The sequence below is a fragment of the Molossus molossus genome, unplaced genomic scaffold, assembly GCF_014108415.1.
Source record: "Molossus molossus isolate mMolMol1 unplaced genomic scaffold, mMolMol1.p scaffold_m16_p_18, whole genome shotgun sequence".
NCBI lineage: Eukaryota > Metazoa > Chordata > Mammalia > Chiroptera > Molossidae > Molossus > Molossus molossus.
Window position 1 is genome coordinate 68,245,229 of NW_023425353.1, and position 22,031 is coordinate 68,267,259.

Consider the following 22,031-nt stretch of genomic DNA (forward strand, 5'->3'; position numbering starts at 1 on the left):
GGCAATCTTCTGGAGGGTCGGCTGTCGTGCTCGGTCGGGAGCACCCTACACGCAGCTGCCTCCTCCTCTGGGAGCCACGATGAGCATCATGTTCCCGCTTTTCGCGAACTCCTGCGAGAGGAGGCGAACCCTGTGCGGTTACATTTCTAGCCCAGAATGAGGTCTTAACATGCATCAGCAGACGTGCTGTGGGTGCATTTCCCCTGTGAATATTTAATTAAAGAATCGACTGGGGTTTTTTCTACTTGGATGACTTCCTTGCATTTTCGAGCCTCTGAATCTTACACCTGCGATGGCTTGATTAACTACACTGCCCATCAGAGGCCACTCCGGCGTGCGCTTCTAGGAGGAACAGTGAGTACGAGTCTTGTATTTCCTTCCTTTCCGCAATGCTCATAATTAATGTTGGCTCACTTGGCTGCCCTTGGATGTGAATTTTTTCCCCTCTTGCTAGCCAGGTAAATAAACGGTGAAAATAAAAGACAAAAATGGAAAAGAAAGGCATTAAGGGAAAGCTGCATCATATGTTCATTAAAAATATACTGATCTGCCCGGCCGGTGTGGCTCAGTGGATTGAGTGCCGTCCCAGGGCCTGAGAGGTCCGGGTTCCACTCCTGGTCCGGGCACATGCTCAGGTTGTGGGCTTGATCCCCAGTAGGGGGCGTGCAGGAGGCAGCCGATCGATGTTTCTCTCTTCCATGGATGTTTCTGTCTCTCTCCTCCTTTCTCTCTCTGTAAAAACACAATAAAAACATATTAAAAATATATAGATCCAATTAATAAGTTTGTCAGCACCCACACATGCACACACACACCTACCCCCCAAACAAATATCGTTGTTCTGTTTTGCTTTTTTTTACAAAATCCTCCCTAAGCAAAGCAAAGCTGATCGAGTCCAGTGCCAGAGAGGCCATGGATGCCCAGACTCGTGCTGTGCACCGCACGGGCTGTAGAACACTTTGCTATGTTTTGATAATACCTGATTTTCGTCATATTTGTGGATTGACCCTGGACTCAGAGATGACGAGGGGTCTCTGGACCAGAGGGAGCAGCAAGCTGACAGACCTTCTCACTTGGGACCAGGCACATCCCAAGTGAGAAGGTCTGTCACGTGGTCTCACCATCAGGGCGCTGCACCAGCGGCGTGGGAGGTCCACGGACACTTCTCCGAGCGTCCCTGCTGGTTACGGAGCAGGTGTAGTTGCCCACGTCTGATGGTTCCACTTTGGCGATGTACAGGCTGCCTGTCTCTTGAGAGACAAACCGTCGGTTGTCTTCCTGTAAAGGGTCATCGTTGAAGGTCCATGCATAAGACACACCTGGAAAACAGGAAAAGGAGTATTATCCTGACCAGCTTCCTTCTTATCTGGAAGTGCTGTGCCCTGCTGACCCACAGTTACAATGAGGTTGTGCCCGTTTGCCCAGTGTGTGTCTGTTGTGCTGGTGTAATTGTGTTCTTCTCTGCTATTCAGACGTATCCCAATTTGGATGATAAATTGTACGGTCACCCTGCCCATGATGTGCAGAAGGCAAAGGTAGGAACTGTGGTTAGTGAGGGTGGCAGACCGGTGTACGCGTCAGAGCTAGGGCAGCAACTGATTTGTGAGTAATGAGCTCTCCATCATCAGCGGTAACCAAGCAAAGGATGGACTACCACTGCCTGACATGTTGCAAGATGAATCTTTGCAAAAGGCATCTCTTTGATTGAAGAGTCTATGCTTCACATCAAGAACGCACAAGCACAGTTCACGTCTCGGTTTTGAAAAGTGCTCTGACATCTTGTCCTGTGCCTAGTCACTGAATCTGTTTTCTCCGGCAAGTCCCTCCCGGGGTCTCCCAGCACTCTGTGTGGGCTCTTGTGTCCCAGTTTCTTTGCCGATGTCCTTTGCTGCCTCCCTTCCAAGCCTCTGGCCCTGTGTCCCCCAAAAAGTTGTTCAGGGGGATTTTGTTTGAAACCAGAGAGACGTCCAGACCGTAAACTCTTCTTCAGTATAAAGAGGAGGGAAAATGTAGTTCACGTTCCCCAGGTGTCAGTGACTCCTCATTCTTTGAACCTTTCGCGACACAAAGATGATCTTGAGAAATCCCCAGGGCCGTGTCTCAGCGCAGGGGTCTGTATCCAATCCTGCTCGGGGAGAGTCATCGGCGCCAGCCCTCGGAAAGTGTCACCCCTTTCACTAACAGAAACTACAGGTCGCCCCTCCTGGTGCCCCTGAACCTTCATTTCCTTCCCCTGTAACCTCAGGCCCCGAGGCTGTAATTCCCATCCCCCCCTTGGGGCCGTCATCGTCCCCTTGGCTGCTGAAATGCTTCCGCCTGTTCCTGGATGCAGAGACCCTTCGAGGGCGGGACATGAGCAGCTGCTGGAAGAAAGTCGCCCAGAAATAGGGGCGATTACATGAAGACGTGTGAAAAGAGCTCCCTCGTTCTCTACACGGTCGGTCACCCCACAGCTTGTCCCGTGCGGCTGTTGCTAGCAGCCCTGATAAGGAGAGGCTGCGGAGCTGGGGCGCACAGGTCATTTCCCAGGGCACACTGTCGCCGCGAGGGAGTGGGCTCGGACCTCCCGCAACACCACCTTCCTCCCTGTCTGCAGTTCCAGGAGACCCTTTCCCTGGCCGGTGCTCACCGTGGCTACCCTCCAAGCCTGAGAGCCAGGCACACCCAGTCCTCCTCCCACTGGGCAACTGTCCCTCCCCCGTCCCTCCCCCAGCACCGGCCCTGAGCTCAGGGTCTCAGAACCGAGCCGGGTGGAAGGTTCGCCTGTCATTCCAGCCGACTCCAGCCTGCTCCCAGCTAAGACCAGCAGGGAATGAACGTATCTGTGAGGCCCTGACAAGTAATCTCTCCACCTGCAGAGGTGGTGACGCGAGTGTGTGTCCCAAGGGCCAGGAGGACTTGGTAAAACCAGACTTCTGGGCTCTGCCCCCGAGTCTCCCTTCGGTGGTGGGAGGAGTCAGAGAATCCAATGCTAACCAGTGCCCGGCGCTGGCTCAGGGCCCGGCTCCGCTGGGGAAATCGCTGAGATCAGCGGTGACCTCGATCTCCTTGGCGGGGTGCGCCCTGGAGGGCAGCGCAGGGTCTGGCGGAACGGGGGCTGGTTCGCGGACTGTCTGGGGGGAGGGGCCCTGAGAGCCCTTCAGCCTCGCCTCCTCCTCTTCCAGGGCCGTGAGCAGAGGAGTCTACAGTACCCTCTGCGATGCGGTTCGGGGTCCCGGGTGCCCCTCTGTGGTGGCCGGAGGTCCTGTCCCGCGGCCCCCTGTCCCGCGAGGCCCCTGCCCATTCATCCACACAGCCAGCGGCAGGGGGTCCTCCCGTACTTGTGTTCATCATCAGCCACCGTGTGCTGAATTTGTCTATTTTTTAATAAGGGAAGAAACGACAACAACAACAAAAAATCTCTGCAAATTGGAAGTTTAAAACCCTTCCCATTTGGTTTTCCTTAATTAAATGTATAATTCATGAGCCACTTTACTTGAACCACTGAATGCTCAGCCATGCCCATCCCCGCGGCCCCTGCCATCCCCGCGGCCCCGCCTCCCTGGGATGACTCCTGGGTCGGGCCCAGCGGGATCTGTCCGGGCAGCGCGCAGGGTCCTGTCCCAGCACAGCGGGTCCTGCTCCCCAGCGCCCGCTGGCGCTGTGACGTCTTTCCCAGCCCCCAGCCCCGCGTCTTGCACTGTGACATCTGAAACACAAGCACGGAGGGTCGTGCAATCAGACCTGCTACAGGGACTTCGGTTTCATCGGCGGGGAAGCGTAAAAGGCCAGGGCGCTGAGCTCCGCCCCGGGTGCCCGCCGGCTCTGCAGAAGGCGCCCGAGCTGTTCCGAGGTGGCAAGTGAACGCGTACAGGCTTCGGAGCACGGCGCTCAGATTCCGTGGGGACCCCTCTGGAATACTCCAGAACGGGTGCACCCGACTGCGAATCTGGGCGTGGCCGCAGGGTCAGAGGTGACCGGCTTCCGCGGTAAATCACGCCCATGCTGGCCCCGCCGGCCAAGACCTGATCCAAGGAAAATAATCCCTTTCCTGGTGGAAGTGTTCATTCTGGGGCTAAGGCAGAAAACGGCCGCGCCTTTCGACCACTCCGATTCGCGCGCCCATCTGTCCCGCAATCACTGCTTGGCCGCCTCGAGTTTACACGCTTCACCTACAGGCCTCCTGGCTGGAGTGGCGGAGACCGGGCCCCTGGGGTCCGCGAAGGAGCGACGTCCGGGCTCTGGGCTCCTGTCCCTGCAGGTGGCGAAGGGCTGCCTGTGCGCTGGCCGTCCTGCCGGGCGGGGCCGTGACAACCAGCTCTGGGCACTGCTGGACGCCTGCGCAGGCCCGTCCCCCGCGGTGAGGTCGCTCCAGCGCTGGGTGGGTGGGGGGCTGGGGCGGTGGGTCCCCCAGGGCTCACGTCCCGCCGGGCGTATGTGGCGGTGTCTTCAGACCCGGAGAGCTTAGGACATGGAGCGCGCACAGGCGGGGACTGCGGTGAACGTGCCCACCGCCCAGGCCGGTGTCCCCGCAGGTTCCGCCCGGGGGTCCACAGTGCAGCCAGGTGGGCTGTAGGGAGGTAACAGCCGAGCCCCTTCGTGTGCCGGCAGGGAGTGAGGTGCTGGGGCTGGAGAGAGGGGTCCGGGGCTGGACCTGAGGACGGCGTCGGCTGCGAGGTTCTCAGGTGGTGCCGGCGGTGTGTCTCCCTCTCCGGAGGGAGGGGCCCCGGGATTCTCCGGGGGAGGCAGGGCCACGTCCTCGTGCACCGCGGAGCAGTAGGTGTGCGGTGGCCGCGCGATGCCGGACGCGCTAAGGCAGCAGGAGGTCAGGGAAGCCCTCGCGCTGTGACGCAGGGTATCGGCCACGTGAACACCCCATCTCCACACAGCGGCTCAGTCTGCACACGGGAGACGTTTTCCAGGGTCAGGCGATGCCGTGCGCGGCCGGCAGGCACTCGGTGTTCTGCCCAGTCCCCGCGGGTCAACGCCGCCCGGATGCGGTGTCCACACTCAGTTCCCAGCCGCCCGCCCAGACGTGCACGCCCGCCTGCTGCCCGCCGGACATCTGGATGCCAGCCTGTCTCAAAAGGCATTCCTGGCTTCCCATCCCCCAACCCGCCCCTTCTCGGGGCTCATCCCAGTGAAGGGCACTCCCGGCTCTCAAATGCGCCCCTGAACCCTGGACTTACTCCTGTCTTTCCCTTGCCAACCCCGCCCTCCTGCAGGAGTGACCTCAGCTCTCTGGCCTGAATATTCGCTGAGGACGGTGCCTGCCCAGGTCCCTGCTGCCAGCCGGCTGACGCCGCACCCTCGCCGGATCCTGTCCTCACCTCATAGCTTCCGCCGTTCCCCAGAGTAAAGGGTAGAACCATAGACAGCGCAGGCCTTCCCCACTCCTGACCCAGTCTCCCCTCGCTCCGAGGACCACCGCAGTGCTCATGTCCACGCCTTCCGGCCGTTGCTGTTTTCTCCCCCATAATTGCCTCCTGCTGGTCTCCCAACACGCGGGCCGCGGGCCACCACAGGGCCTTTGCACATGCAGTGCCCTCAGCCAAACGGCCTTCCTCCCTGTCTCCTGCCGGACGTCTTGGGTTCTCTCTTCAAATGTCTGGGAAGCCTCCTGTGACCTCTAGTCTGCAGGGGCAGCACCCACCGCCCACCCCCTTCCTCCCTGGCTCATGCTACCATCTGTCAAAGTCTGTTCGTTCAGGGAGATTCATGGAGGGGAACGTCCCGAAGCCCAGTGAAGTGAGGGTCACTCGGGAGCAGTACAGGACGTGCGTGCTGAGCGGCTGTGCACGAGGTCAGTGTGGACGGTCAGCATCACGATTCCTGTTATTCCACCTCCAGGCACCTGTCCCACGGTCAGGCACCGAGGGACACCGTCACCGTGACTACCCCGAAGACGGTCCCTCCATCCTCTCCAGAGACAGCAAAAGAACAAAAAAAAGCTAATTGGGAGGAAGGGGATATGAAAATTTAGCACTTTTCCTCCATGTAAATTTCCTCTTTATTTTATAACACAATTTTGAGACTTTCCTGAAAATGAGTTTCAGCTGACGGTGAACTGTCAACATTTTTATTGAGGCAGAAACACATGCTGGCTCAGGCCGCAGCGACATCGTCCCTCCGCACACGTCCAGGCCCCCACTCCTGGAGCCAGGCGGTGTTCCCCGACCGACACGTTGCCCCTCAGGAGAAAACAGAACATTTTCCCTAAAACAAGTTTTAAACCTACGGATTTTATGGGCCCGGGACTGAGAGTTTTACATCCCGATAATAAAGAGAAAGAATGAGCTTTACTGTGGATGAGGCAAAACCGTTATTTCACATTGAAGGTGATCTTAATTATCTTCGACAACGTGTATTATTTCTTCCCCCCGTCGTTTGCTGAGAAAGTAGAAGCGCATGTGGGGGCTCTGGCTCCGGCTCCGTGCGCATCGGGGCAGGGGAGGGGGCTCCAGCGCCGCTGGGCACAGGACGTGGCAGGGGGTGCGCGTGACCCGGGCTCTTCACGAGCGCTCCCCTGAGCCGAGGGGAACGTGCCCAGAGGCCGCTCCACCGCCAGCTCGGCCCTCAAGGTCCCTGGCCGTCCAGATGGATAAGGGAAGGGAGCACTTTGCCCCCTCTTTGTGCGCCGAGCCTGCGTGTGGAGGGGGGACCGGAGAACCCGCAGACAGAGCAGGGGACAGAAAAGGCCTTCGTCCAGCCGCCCGCCAGGTTTTAGTTCTGCCCAGCACCAAGGCTCACGAGGACCTTGCGATCCTGGGCGGGCCCACAGGACGGAGCCGCGTGGCAGCAGCCGGAGGCCCGGGGCAGATGGTCCAGAAGGCATGGCCCCAGGGCGAGTCTGCAGAGAGGACAGTGGCCTCGGACGGGGAATGGAGCCCAGCGGCCAGGAGTGCCCGGCGGCCCTCTGTTCTCTCCACGGGACGGTGAGGAACACACCTCTCTGAAGGAGCCTGGCACACTGGCGCACGGGACGGTCAGGAACACACCTCTCTGAAGGAGCCTGGCACACTGGTTTCGGGGCCACGCAAACAGGACCGACTCTGGCCCTCTTGGCAACGACCCGCCGTGTCCCCAGGGCTCCTCTCGGGGGACACTGGGGTGAGGGGTGAGTGTGCTTCTCCCCTCAGAGCAGAGAGAAAGGCTCCCGTTTCACTGCCGAATGACACACCTCGTCCTTCGCTTTGGTCCGGGAGCCGTTCCTGGCCGGGTAACCGCACAGGATTCACCCGACGGATCACCTTTCTGACTTCTCTGGTTTAGTGTAAAAATATTTTTCTTCTTTATTGATTTTAGAGCGAGAGGAAGGGAGAGGGAGAGAGAAACACCGATGAGAGAGAACATCGACTGGCTGCCTCCTGCACGCCCCCCACTGGGGATGGGCCCACAACCTGGGCCTGTGCCCTGACCGGGAATCGAACCAGCAACCTCTTGGTGCAGGGTTGACGCTCAGCCACGGAGCCACACGGGCCGGGCTCTGGTTTAGTTTTAAGTAAAACGCACTGAGCATCTCGGGCAGGGCTTCCTCGTGGGGCGGTGCTTTGCAGCAGAGGACAGCATGACGCAGTCAGGATGCTCAATGCTGTCACGTCGGGAGGGCTGCTCCCTGTCCCTGCCGTGCCTGCGAGACGCTGCTGCCAGGTGGGGGGGGGGGGGCAGCAAGGCCACAGGACCAGGCTTCCCGGAAACAGTGCCGCCTTCCAGCCTCCGCGGCCGTCACACTGCGGAGCGTGGGCAGGTGTTTCTGTGACTGTTAGTGACATCCGCTCTGTGCACACGGATCCGAACATCGTCCAGCATGTGCGCGTCGGCTCCCTCCTGCCTGCGGACCCCTCGCCCCCCTCACCGGAACCCCAGGGCTCTTCTCTGACTGCTGGGAGAAGGGGGAGGGCAGGAAGGAACATTCTGGAAGAGCGTGGTTGACAGAACTCTAAGGTGAGCCACTGACCGCCCGCCCCACCGACTTGTGAATGGGACCAGGTATCCCTTCCATGAGCCCCTGATTCGGTGAGCTTAGTTTCCGTGGCCTGGCGACTTGAAGGAAGTGACCGATCTTTGCCGATGCTGCTCTAACTGGGGAGCCCTCGCACCGGGTGGGCTCCTCCTGGGACGGGTCTACGTCTTCAGAGGGATGTGACTCCAAGCAGAGCCCCCGCGGCTGGCTTTCGGGGTGGAGGGACGTGTGTCAGGAACTACAGGCAGCATCTAGGGGGCGCCAACGGCCTCAACACCTGGCTAGCAGGGCAGTGGGGACCGAGTCTCAGCGGCAGGGGGCTGGACGCAGCCAACAGGAGTGAGCTTAGATGTGGCTCCTCCCTCCAGGGAAGAAAGCCCGTAGCCGTGACCCGCCTGGTCTCCGTCCTGAGACCCTGAGCGGAGCCCGGCCACACCCTGCGGCTTCTGACCGACAGCCGCGCTCTGGTCAGTGGATGTTGCTTGAAGTTTCGGGTCGTTTGTTACGTAGGGACGGAAAACTCTCATCTGTCTCATCTGTCTGTCTCTTATCTGTCTGTCTCTCCATCCGCCCCCTAAACCTACCTACTTGCTGCAACAAATGACGAATAAAGACAGGAAATGTCTCTGTCTGTCTCGAGAGCCGGCCCATTTCACCTCGGGCGCCTACAAATCCAACTTGAAGGCTCTGCAGCCAACATCACGCTCTTCTTCCCTGAAGTCTTCTTGGCGCGGGTCACCTTCACCAGCAGGTGAGACAGGAGAAAGAATAAGGGGCTGTTTCAGCTGAGCCGCTTGCAGACCTCAAGGCTGTCGGCAGACCTCGGGGCGTGAGGACGGATGATGAAAGCCCGAGGCGTCCGTAGCGCTTGGCGAGTCCTCCAGTCCCCGCATCTCCGACGCCAAACCTGCTGCGTAGTCATCTTGGTTTTAGTTACTAACCGAAACAGGATTTACTGCGTTTATCTGAGTCTCAGTTTCCTCATCTAAAAATAATTATTAATTATTGGAAGAGTGGGAATGAGGAAACACAGGAATGCCCTTAGAGTGCTCATGGGAACAGTCCGTAGCTATTATTATTAATATTGTTATTAATACTTTCTCCTTTCAACTAAGTGATGACTATGTGTATAACTGGGTCAACCAGTGTCTGTCAACATCCCTCAGTCTTGATCTGGGGGGGCTACAGAGAAGGGACGAACATGCTCCCACATTCCTGCCTGCAGAGAGGAGGAAGCCATGCGTGTCCCTGCGTCCCCAGCGTGGAACATCTTATGATGCCCGGACGAGGTCACCGTGCACAGGGAGGTTGGAAATCCTCCCCCAGCTGTATAGACAACACACTCGAATCCGGTGCCCGGCAAGCTTGTCGTGACCCGCGTCCCACGGGGTCAGTTTTCCAGGGAGCGAGTCCCACGTCGCGGCCCTTCGGGCGTCTGTGACTTGGTGTCGTGGGCTGAGCAGAAGCCAACCTGACAGTGAGGACCTGGCTGCTTTCAAAGTGCCGCCTGCTCGCCGGCAGGAGACCGGGGGAGGGGACACTTCTCCTGACTGGGCTGCCTTTTTGGGGTATGACATTCAGCCCGGCCGGGGCGGCTCAGTGGCTGAGTGTCGACCCTGCACCAGGAGGTCGCCGGTTTGATTCCCGGTCAGGACACGTGCCCAGGTTGCGGGCTGATCCCCAGTGGGGGGCGCGCAGGAGGCGGCCGATCGATGCTCTCTCTCATCGATGTTTCCATCTCTCCCTTCCTCTCTCTCTAAAAATCAATAAAGAACAAAAGATTATTTAATAAAAATGAAATACGTACGACATTCATTTACAGATGGTTTCCACTGCTGTGCTCCTAGCTAAACACAGCGAGACATCCTCTTGGATTTCGTCAAGACTCTGGCCCGTGTCAGAACCCGAAATGGTTCGTCAGGCAGTGCAGCCTGACGTGCATGTGGTGTCTTGTCACCTTAGATGGTGACACGGGAAAAGGAGCCTCCTATGGTTAAAGAATGAGCACCCTCAGGTTTCTGCGGGTGCTGGGATATCATCTACCCCACAGAGCGTTAAAAACGTGGTCAGTGTCCCATCATATTTTGGGGAGCGGAATGCCATCCTGCTCTGTAATGAGACTGAACTAAAATAGCATTAAGTTGTAATTCATGTTCTTTTCTTTTTGTATTTTTATTTCTGTAGGCTTGGGTAAAAATGAAAATGATGGGAACATCTTTTCAAGATTTTCAAGAATAATGAATAAGGTTTGGTGTACTATTGGGGAGGAAAAAAGTTGTTTTCATTTTATTTTAAAATATTTATCGTAGCCCTGGCTGGTGGGGCTCAGTTGGTTGAGTGTCCTCCCATGCACTGAGAGGTTGCTGGTTCGATTCCTGGTCAGGGCACATGCCCGGGTTTTAGGGCTCAATCCCCAGTAGGGGGCGTGCAGGAAGCGGCCGATAGATGTGTCCCTCCTACATCAATGCTCCTCTCCCTCTCCCTCTCCCTTCCTCTCTCTCTAAGGTCAATAAGAACATATTTAAAAAATACACACACACACACACTCACACACATTTGTTTGGTGCTGTTTTCCAAATCCTCCTGCTCCGGAGGGACAACCAGTGGTAACAGAGGCAGGTGGTCAATCAAACCCGCTCAGGTCTGGGAGCCAGACGCCTGATCCGACAGCCACGCTGGCCCTCTGCCCACCAGCTGCGTGACGTGACCTCGGAGCAGGTACCGAACCTCACCGTGCCTCATGTCTCATCTGCAGAACAGGGTCGTCCCAGCCTCTCCCTGGCACAGCCGGGGACGTAGGAGCCTGTGCACATGTGTTTGGTGTCTGCTGAGCACTTTCTCTCATCACTGCACCTCGGGCACAGTCGCCGTGACACAGGCTGTCCCGAGGGAGATGACCGCGTGACATGTCCACACTGCCCTCTCCAGGCTTCCTGTCGCCTGAGAATCTACCAAATTGAGCAAATCTTGCAGAATTCGACCAAAGGCAACCCCAGGGGAGGGGGGATCCGTGGGTGGCTTTGGTCCCTGGAAACGGTTTCTCAGGAGAGTTAGCATTTCCTGCGTGATCTCCCATCGCTACAAGGCGCTCGGACTGGGTGCGTTCCGACATTTACTTCCCACGGGGCTGCTCCTCTTCCCGCGGGTACGCGAGGCTGCCGCAGGGCTGTGGGGCTGGCTGCTCCGCGGAGCCGGGGGGGAGGTGGAGGAACGGCCCTGGCTTTCATGTGTGAGCGGTGCTCTGATCATCACTCTGATCGATGGGCATTTCGGCTCATTCCCCACGGCACCAGCGCCGCCACGGCCACGTCACTGAACGCGGCTACTCTACCCATGAGGACACTGAGCCTGAAGAGGTTAAAGCCACCGTCCCTGTCATGCAGGGTGACAGGCACCAGATCACGGCGCGCGGCTCCCGTGCCCACCCCGCGCCGTGCGGCGTCCTCTGGGGGCCGAGCTGTGGGGTGGCTGCCCGGATGGTTATGTGGATGAACCATCTGCATTAGGGCTGTGTCGATGCCGGAGGGCGGGCTTGAAAGACATAAAGTCCTTTTGGTTCGATGGAGGGCCACACAGGCTCTGAGCCCCGACGCGACCACAGGATGGCGTGACCCCCATTACCCCACCTGCCTCCGAAGTGTGGCACCACCGACCCCAAGACCCCACGCGACCACAGGATGGTGTGACCCCCATTACCCCACCTGCCTCCGAAGTGTGGCACCACCGACCCCAAGACCCCACGCGACCACAGGATGGTGTGACCCCCATTACCCCACCTGCCTCCGAAGTGTGGCACCACCGACCCCAAGACCCCACGCGACCACAGGATGGCGTGGCCCGTCGCCCGCCTACCTCCGACGTGTGGCACTACCGACCCCAAGACCCCACGTGACCACAGGATGGCGTGGCCCGTCGCCCGCCTACCTCCGACGTGTGGCACTACCGACCCCAAGACCCCACGTGACCACAGGATGGCGTGGCCCGTCGCCCGCCTACCTCCGACGTGTGGCACTACCGACCCCAAGACCCCACGCGACCACAGGATGGCGTGGCCCGTCACCCGCCTACCTCCGACGTGTGGCACTACCGACCCCAAGACCCCACGCGACCACAGGATGGCGTGGCCCGTCGCCCGCCTACCTCCGACGTGTGGCACTACCGACCCCAAGACCCCACGCGACCACAGGATGGCGTGACCCCCATTACCCCACCTGCCTCCGACGTGTGGCACCACCGACCCCAAGACCCCACGCGACCACAGGATGGCGTGACCCCCATTACCCCACCTACCTCCGACGTGTGGCACCCCCGACCCCAAGACCCCACGTGACCACAGGATGGCGTGGCCTGTCGCCCGCCTACCTCCGACGTGTGGCACCCCCGACCCCAAGACCCCACGCGACCACAGGATGGCGTGGCCCGTCGCCCGCCTACCTCCGACGTGTGGCGGTGACCCGCAGAGGAGCACCACGCCTTGGCCCTCGCGGACGGACACTGCACTTCTTGCCTTGGATTCAAAGTCTTCGAGATCTTGGAGAACAAGGAAGAGCGGGGTTAGGAGGAGTTATTTCGCAGAAAGAGAAAAATTATGAGGAAGAATCTCACAGTTTTTATTGTGAACACTGACACACACGCACACTTCGCTGACCAGAAGCTTAAGCTGGTGATGGATTTAAATCCTCGGATTAAACAGAGGAAGAAAAACGTTTATTAACATGACTCTCTTTCCTTTTACCTTGATTCTCCCCGGCAGCCTGGAGCCCAACAGGAGGGGAGGGGAGATTGGGGAAGGACTCGGGGGCTTGGGGGTGAGGGCACTGCACTGACGTACACGGTCGCATGAAGAGGGAGGTCGGTAAGCGGGACGCGGATTCGGGGAACGTCCTTGGGAACCCAGAAGGGTGGTCAGAGCCCCTGGATTACCTCTGTGAGGAAGGGGATGGGGACCAGAGACGTCCGTGCCGATACCAGACGGACCGCAGAGCTGTGTGGGTTGGATGATGTCGTTTATAGAGGCCGTTTCAGACATTTCTCAATGAAACCGGCGGGACAGTGTGGGGCGGACCAGTTAAGAGGCAGAAGATACAATAAGGACACCTGCTTAGCAGAGCTATTATAGGGATTCAATAATTTAATTTATCTACAACCAGCCTGGAAGAATAAGTACTTGACATGGGACAGTCACTACGATTACGACGTACCAGGCGCTTAGCGTGCACCGTTACAGTTCTCTGTCACTGACACGAAGATCAGACACACACATCTATAGGGCAGACAGCACATTTCAGGTCAATACAAGGTTCTGTAGGTGAGTGATTCCATTAGAAGCATCCACACTGTTGATCTCTCTGAAAATATCCTTTCCCAAGCGAGTAGCCTTGTCTGCTTTGCTTTCTGCCCGTGGAAAGTAGCTCGAAGAACTAGGTGCTCGACCTCGGATTTGGTACGTCTAAGTGCTCTTACGTAGGCTCTGCTTGTAATAGTGAAAGTACTTGACCAACATGGACTCCTCTCCCCTCAACCACACTGGCTGCCCGCCCCCCCTGCTGACCATCGGCCGGTATTCATGCCCGCACTCAGCCTCTGGCACGCCTTGTGCTTCCCACAGAGGAGTTTCAGCCCGATGCGCCCCCTTTCTGCCTGGCCCTGGGCCAGCCAAGAAGCCCCCATACGGCAGCCCCCGGGGGGGAGCTGCTGCATGGACTTGGGTTCAGGTCACTTGAAATGTTACTCAGCAACAATCAGGCTGCCAAACTGCGCTCAAAATACAAAAACCTCATTGTTTCTATTACTAGCAGTGATAACAGATGAGAATGTTAAGGTTTCCTTTCTTACTGTGAGTACCAACAGGCCGCATTAAATTGGCATTTTTGTTTTTAAATCCTCACCCGCGGATACTTTTCCATTTATTTTCAGACAGAGGGGGAGGGAGGGAGGGAGGGAGGGAGAGAAACATCGATGTGAGAGAGACACACCGACTGCGTTGCCTCCTGCATGACCCCAACCAGGTACGTGCCCTTGATGGGGTCCAACCCGCGACTTTCTGGTGTGTGGGCTGAGCTCTGACTGCTGGGCCCAACCGGCCAGGGCAGGTTGTCATTGTCTGTTTAATGTCACAAAGCTGAAAGCTGTCGCAGAGGAGTGAGGAGAAGCTGGCTGGTTCTATGGGGTGAACACGCTGTGCAGGGATTCTCTCGGTCCCCCGACAACGTCCCGTGCCCGGGCGCACCGACGTGTTCGCTGTTCATCGGAAGCCGTAGCGTTGGCAACCGCAGTGACGCTTTGGGGGGTTGTGTCCACTTCTGCCGCCTCAGCCTCTGCCCGCAGCGCCTGCCCTGTGCCTTTGATGACCACGGGGGTTTCTGGTAGCCGGCGTGGAAGGGAATCAGCTCCTCTCAAAGTCACCCAAGTCCCGGGAGCTGTCAAGACACAGTCATTCAAAACGCTTCCAGTTTCCTGGCTTCATTCATCACCCAGATTGTAACACTGTTTAGTAGCACACAGAGCACAGAGCGGGCTCCATGCCACGTGCAGACGCCTGGAACACGGTCTCTTTTCAGTGTGCTGCCTGCTTTCCGACCTCCCGGCTGCTGGCGGGACACACGATGCCATTGGGACCTTCTGGGGCTCACAGAAAGGGGGGGCCGTATGGGCACCCAGGGAAACCCCCTGAGCCCCGAAGACCCCCAGGAATGCACGTGCGTTCTCCTACGACTGCCGGCTTCCCTCTCTGTCCCGTCCTCTGCTCCAGAGGACCAGCTTGGAGCATCTCCTTCCCTGAGACGGTCTCAGACACTAATTTCTGGAAAAATTCCCTAACCCACCAAGGGGGTCTGCCCAGGTGTCCTCAGGGCTCAGGTCCTGCCTCGTCGGAGGCTGTCAAAGACCCTGCTGGCCCAGGTGCTCTGTTTACGCCCTCCTGGTGACCGGGGCTCACCAGATCCTGCGGCGTTGGAGGCAGCACTGGGCAGCGGGAGGGGCCGCGGCAGACAGGGCTCCGCTCCAGACACCGGCGGGCGGGCCTGACGTCAGTCCTGCCAGGAGCTGCCCGGGCCCCGGGCCATATGCCGTCCTCCCCACCCCTGGGCCGGGCCGCGGGCCGCGGAAAGGTAGTTAACGCTGAGGCCAAGCGTCGCTGCGACCACCACGTCCAGTTGTGAGGAGAAGCCGTTTTCATAGCAGCTACGTGGACGAGTGAGCCTCTGCCCCGTCCCAGGGGGACACGGAGCACCTGCTGCCCAGGCCGGAGGGTGGCCGTCGATCGGAAGGTGTGCAGCCCACACCGAGGCGGCACCGGCTTGGTGACGCCCTCGGGGGCTCAGAGGGAGGCTCTGGGGACCCAGGTTCCCTGCCCTGCACCCAGAGGGCAGCCGCTGAGAAGCCGGGTGGGAAATCCAGGGGACACGGCCTGCTCAGCTGTTCAGGGTCCGAGTTCCAGCGCTCACGGACCCTCCTCTATTTGCCATGTTGGATTATTTCGTCTCAATGTTTTCCGTCTTTTCATAATTCATCAGAACAACTACTATGTGCCAGGTGCTCAGCGGAGTTTCTCTGACTCCTCAGGACAACTCTGGGACACTGCACCTCCACGTCGCGAAGGAGGGGACCCAGGGTCATAGAGGATCAGCCACTGACGAAGACCACGCGGCTCCTCCACGTCAAGACGGGCGGGGCAGGCGCCGTCGGCTCTGGCGCTCACGCCCAGTCCCGGTCACCGTGCCGTTGGGCTTTCCCGAGGTCAGCGGGGCTCTCCTGGCCACCACTACGTGGACAACTCGCTCAGTGTCCACACAGACGGACACACAGGTCCCGTTCCTGTCCAGAGTTCTGCACGGCCTGGGTGGGGAGTGCTGCACTTCTAGGTTCTAGAAACAGCTGCGTTTCTGATCTCTCTTCCCAATCCTGTCTGTTCCTCTCCAGCTGTATTTCTTCATCGGCCCCCAGCCTCCTGCCTCCGAAGACAAGGGGCTCAGACTCTTACCCAGCGTGCAGAGACACCCCGCCTCACACACAGGCACGCACACGCACACACACGCACACGCACACGCTGAGGAGAAGGCCCCCCGGTGCTGCCCTGGGCCTCGCCGGTCCTACCGATTTAGTCAGCTGCTGCCTGAGCGCCCTGAAATCGGCATTGGGTGCACAGGCTCCGAAGCCCTCCAGGCCTCCCTGTCACTCGTGTCTGCGCGCGCTGGCTCCCCCTCCCCCTCTGTCTTCTCCATTTCCGGGGATGCCGGCCTCTCTCTCGGGAGCAGGGGAAGCAAAATTCTCCCACTTCCCTCTGCAGAGAACTCGCCTGCCTCCGGCCCCCAGGGCCCCTCTCAGAAAGGGCCGATATGCCTGTTCCCACAATTCAGGAAACATAACCCCCAACGCATGCCTCCAGAGGACATTTGCTGAACCCCCAGACCAGACGGGGCGCCCAACAAGAGCAGCGCCCACTGCGCACGCCCTAGACGCTGCCCCAGCCGCAGACGGGGCTCCCTCCCTCCCTCCGCACCTCGAAATCACTGCGATGATTTGTGAGGTTCAGGACCTGCGATCTCACTTCAAGCTCTCAGATTGTTCCACCCTCCTCCTGGCTTCCGTCCCCGCCAGTCCCTCTGAAGGAGGCTCCCAGCCGACGTGGGCGGGAGTCGTCCCCACGGAGGAGCCCCGTCCCCCCCAGCACCGAGGTCCCTCCTGGAGGCCGGGACTGCACTTGGCTGCGGAAAAGGATCGCAGTGGGCGAGAAAGTGCTGATCCCCTGCTCAGCAAAGGAGACGGGGAAGAGGCCCCACGAAGTCTCCAGCTCACTGGCTTTGCAGGGAACCCAGTAGGGACAGGCAGCTGGAAAGCAACGCTCTCTTTGAGGGCCTGCAGCGCGAGCGCGAGATCCCCAGAGTCCCGTCTCCCCCGTCCTCTGCCTGGGAGGGGAAGCCCACACTGTTCAGGCCCCAGTGTTCTGTTCCTCGTGGCTGGGAGTCAGCCCAGGTCTCGGGGTCACGATGGGCTCCCCCAGGCCTCCAGGGAGCGGCCTGGCCCTGTCTGCAGACCAGTGCGTCTCCGTGGTGGTTCTCGGGACGCTGCGTGTGTATCACCGCGTCTGTGACACTGCTGCTCCCCAGCGTACTCAGCAACAACACGACACCACCCAGTGAGAGGCCACAGCTCCGTCTCCATGCTGGACCCCAACCGGACACCCCAGCAGGAAGTGAGTTGGTCTGTGAAGAGTTCCTGCCGTCGGACCTGTTTACAGTCCAAGTCGACGTCCCACCTTTTATTGGCGCAAAGGGAGTTTTATGAAAACTCCTGACCGGGGAGGTGTGTCTTGGCGTCCGGGGATAATGAACTCGCGCGACACCCATTTCTTCACGGGTTTAAGAAAAAAGAGGAGAGGGACAGGGAGGTAGGGGACGATCTGTTCAGGAGCCCGGCCCAGCTGGGGCAGACGTGGACAGGAAGACAGGGGTGCCCGCTTCCCCCCCAGTCTGGAGCAGGCCTTTCGGTTCATCCCGTCTTCTCTTCTGCGAGAGGGCAGGGAGCCCGGAGACTGTTTCTTCTTTACTGACTTTAGAGAGAGAGGAAGGGAGAGGGAGAGAGAGATGGAAACACTGATGAGACAGAACATCGACGGGCCGCCTCCTGCACGCCCCCCACAGGGGATCGAGCCCACAACCTGGGCATGTGCCCTGATGGGGAATCGAGCCGGCGACCTCTTGGTTCGTGGGTCGACGCTCAATCTCTGAGCCACACCAACCGGGCAGAGGGGAAATTATTGCCCCCCTGTGAAATCGCGGAAGATAGAGAATCGCACCGCGGCGACATCACGCGTGTGGCCCGAGTCCCCCTTCGGGTCACCACGGTGAGTGGAGTAAGTGCTCAGATGCACCCGGGACCCAGAGGGGTGCTGTGGGCACCTGAGCGCGATGCAGCCTGGGCACTGGGGTCTGAACCCCCATCTGAGGCCGCAGACAGCCAGGCGACGGGTGAACAAAACGTGTTTCTGATACTCGGTGCTTCTGAAAAGTTCTCTCCTTGGCATCACAATGTCACATACAACCAGGGAGCCCCGTGGTACTCAGGAGGGTCCGTCACCCACCAGTGGTCAGCAGCACTGCTGCCCAGCTGCTGGGGGAGAAATGGACACGGCTCATCGGCCTTGGCTCAAGGACATCTTCTCGGCCGAGACAGAAGCGTGGCTGGGCCCCTCGTCCACTCCAAGCCTCAGAATCCAGGACAACTGCTCAAACTTTGCTTCAAGCTGAACACATTTTTGGTTTTGATCATGTCAGCACAGACTGTGCCCCTCTGAAGAAGAGACGGCGTGTGGCGCACATGTCCACCGGCATCAGTACTTCCGTGTGTGTGTACACGTGAGCGTGTACGGTCACATGCTGGGCATCTGGACATCTGGACACTGCATTGGGCAATTTATTGGGATCTCAGTCACACACTACGGAGAAAATCTGGGTGATAAAAGGACTTTGCCCACACAACAAATAAAGGACTTGGAATAATAGTCTCTTTTTTTCCTCCTTTCAAAATATTAAGCTTTATCAGTCGGAATCTACCGTCCTGGGACCACGCTTCGCTGGCAGCGGCGTCAGGGTACATGCCGCCTTCCCAGTGCACCTGCAGCAGGGGTTTGTGACAAGGCAGGTGTGGGACACGCCGGGACAGACGCGGAGCCACGCCCGCAGGGACAGACGCGGAGCCACGTCTGCAGGGACAGCGGCATGGCCTGCGTGGCCGGCATGGTCAGGGCCGCCATCCATCCCTCGCTGACTCCAGCTCGGACACTCCTTCAAGTCATCAGGTCTGCCCTGACACCTCTGTGTGGGTCCCGTGCCCAGGACGGAGCAGCAGAAACCGCGGCCGTTCTGGAAGTCTGTCGTCAGGTGACAACTGGGCTTTCTGTGGGGTCAGCGCGCTCCGGGGTCCAGCTCGGGGCTCCCAGACCAGCTCAGTGTGGGGCTGCGTCCGCCAGGGGATGGGAGGCGCACTCCACGGGCCCTCTGTGCTCCCCTCCGCAAGCAGGGCCCTGACTTTAGGGGAAGTGGGGCGCCGTCAACGCGGGACTAAGTGAGAACGAGAACACGCCCAGGATGGAGGCGGGACAGAGCTGGGTGCCTGCCTGGGGCTGTAACACGGATACATTCTAAGTGAGTCCAAGACAGACTGTGACAAATGAAATTACAGGACACCAAAGGGAACTCGTGTTGTAACATGTTTATGTACGTGTCCTAAGACAAACACCCAGGAGAAAAAGAGATAAATAGAATTACCAAAAAAAAAAATCAATTTTACACGCTAAAAATTCTATATAGAAAAATACCACAAGCAGTCTAGCTGGGGGCTCAGTTGGTTGGCGTGTCCCCCATACATCAAAAGGTTGTGGGTTTGATTCCCGGTCAGGGTGCATATGGGAAGTAACCAGTCCCTCTCTCTCCCTCCTTCCTCTTCCTCTCTCTCTCAAATCAATAAACATATCCCTGGGTGAAGATTAAAACAAAACAAAACAAAACAAAAGAAAAACAGCACAAGCAAAGTTAAAATAAAAATGCGAACAGTTTATATAATTTATCATGGAAATAGATTCATATACTCAGAATAAATAATTTTTGGAGCTAAATACAAAAAACCTGAACCTCTCAGTACAAAACTATATAAAACCATGTTTAGAAAATTCGCAAAATAATTCCTATTTCCAATAAGCATATGAAAAAGTTCAATTTTATTAGTAACCCAAGAAATCCAAATTAAAACAACAAAACCTTGCCATCATCAGATACTAAAGGGAGATTTAATCGAGGTCTAATAAATACTGAGACACGTCGAGAAGCCACGCTCTCTTGCTCCGAGGAGAATTTGGTATAACTACATTTCCAGGGCTGCTGATCAAGATATATTCAGATTTAAAATGTAAAACCTATTTTCCCCAGCAGGTCAACGTCTAGTGTCTAATCTAAGGATATAATGGATCAAATGAGCAAAGAAATATATAAGAGATAGTTAGGCTATCACTGACCAATGAAATCTAACAAAGTCCATTAACAATCAATTATTTTAAAAAATACAATCAGCCCTGGCCAGTTTTGCTCAGCGGTTAGAGCGTCGGCCTGCAGTCCAGAGAGACCCGGGTTCGGTTCCTGCTAAGGGCATGTGCCTTGGTTGCAGTTTGTCCCCAGCCCTGGTTGGTCGTGCGGGTGGCAGCCACTCGATGTGTCCCTTTCACGTCGATGTTTCTCTCTCTCTCTCTCTCTCTCTCTCTCTCTCTGTTCCTCTCTTTCCCTCCCACTCTATCTGAACAAAAAATGGAAAAATGTCCTCAGGTGAGGATAAAAAAAAATTACAATTAAGTCATGATCCTCTCTACCTATGTTCCTTGATGCCGAATCATTGAATTAGTTTGGATTAATCTCTGGGCTGCCTTCTTTTCTTTGGAACTTTCTCTCCTGATGACTTCAACTACCCCCGTGGTGTCAAGTGACATTTATAGGGAGACCATTCTCAAATGTGTGTGGTCACCCCACATCCTCCTCCTGTGACACAGACCCTCAGTCACCGCCACCTCGGAAATTCAGCTCTGAATTCCTTCCTCAAGGAGGCTCCTCAAGCCTTCGCCATCGAAGGGAGCGACACCCCCGAACTTCCCTTCGACCGTCTCCGGTCTCCTCCTCTCCCTCAGAATCCACATCCCGTCCGCAGCCAACGTCATCCATGAACATCCCCACTTCTTCCCCTGCCTTGCTACCCTGCCCCCCGTTTTCATCATGTAGGGTCTGGGTGACGACACAGACTCCCGCCTGGCTCACCGTCCACACACTGCAACCTTTCATGCATTTGCATACATATTAGCAAAGGAATTCAATTAAAAGCAGATTATATAACCCAATGAATCGTGTGATAGATTAAATCAGATCATGCAGTCAATTAAAACGAGATCATGTAATTTACTTCTGAAACACGATGCAGAGCAGGGGGCAGTGAGGCCGGCAGGACGTGGCCCCCGCCAGCTCCTCGGTTCCCTCCTGCACAGTCTCCGTTCCCCTCGATACGTTCCACGGGTCATTTTCTCTAGGTGCTGACTGTCCTGGCTTCTCCCGGCCTCTCAGCCATTAACCCTGTCATCCCGTGAACAGGGAATGTGCTTCGGCGTCATCCTTCCGGCCATCGGCAGGTGACACAGGCCTACTCACAGGCCGAACAGTCGGAGCCTCGGCGGACAGCCGGCGGGCGGCCGCGGGAGGTCCCCGTGCTCACGCGAGAGCCCAGCTGCAGTCAAAGCCATGCAGAGAGGGGCAAGGTCAGAGCAAACGGTAAGGGTGCTGGGATTCAGGAGATCAAGACGGTCTCAGCATTGGGGGGGATTGAGGGGTGATGCTGGGAAATGGCCTTGATAGTGGGAACGCACAGCGTCAGCTGCAGGTGTAGCTGAGGGTGTGGGCAGTGAGGGTGTCTGGGAAGGCGGCTCCTCACCGTGCCTTCTGGAGGCCACAGCGAAGGTCTGACGCGTGGCGCTGTGGAGGCAAAGGCAGGGCAGGGACACGTGTCGGGGTGTGGATTTGTGGGGGTCTTTACTCTGCGAGGAGAGTGTGGAGCTGAGGGGTATTTTATGCAGAGCAGCAGGGAGCCTGATACCTCCCTGTCAGTGCAGAAACAGACGTGGGGGACGAGGACAGGGGAGGGACCACAGGTGGGGGGATGCTTTGCGGGACTGCCCAAGGAGCTCCGGAAGGCCAAGGTGCTCGGCCTGATGCCTGTGGTCAGTTGGAGCCCACGCCGCAGGCTCTGCTCCATGCCTGCCTTCCTGGGACAAATCACCTTCTGTTAACATGCACATTTGTACCAACAGCCATCGTCAGGGCCGTCGGTCAGCTGGGCTTGCCGAGAAGTGATGTCATCACTCCTGCCGTTGACTCAGGGTGTTGTATCCTTTCTAATGAAATCACTGGGATCGCTTTCTCAACAGCACAAAGGCAGACGCGGGGGCTTCCGGTCAGCCCAGAGGCAACAGGCCGGCGCACAGCTTGGCCGCGGTCTCCATCAGATTCCTTCTGCCTAAAACCAAAAGCGTCATTCGAGTAAACCCTTCGCGCTCGAGGGA

The 22,031-nt window shown here is 57.7% G+C and overlaps 1 protein-coding gene across 1 annotated transcript in view; it reads right to left on the reverse strand.

Moving 5' to 3' along the window:
- Positions 1-22,031, reverse strand: part of LOC118632988 (contactin-6-like) — a 149,322-nt gene that overhangs the window by 82,383 nt on the left and 44,908 nt on the right. Inside the window, 2 exon segments of the mRNA XM_036266329.1 lie at positions 1,122-1,319; positions 12,377-12,472. Of these exon segments, the coding sequence (XP_036122222.1) occupies positions 1,122-1,319; positions 12,377-12,472 (294 nt within the window).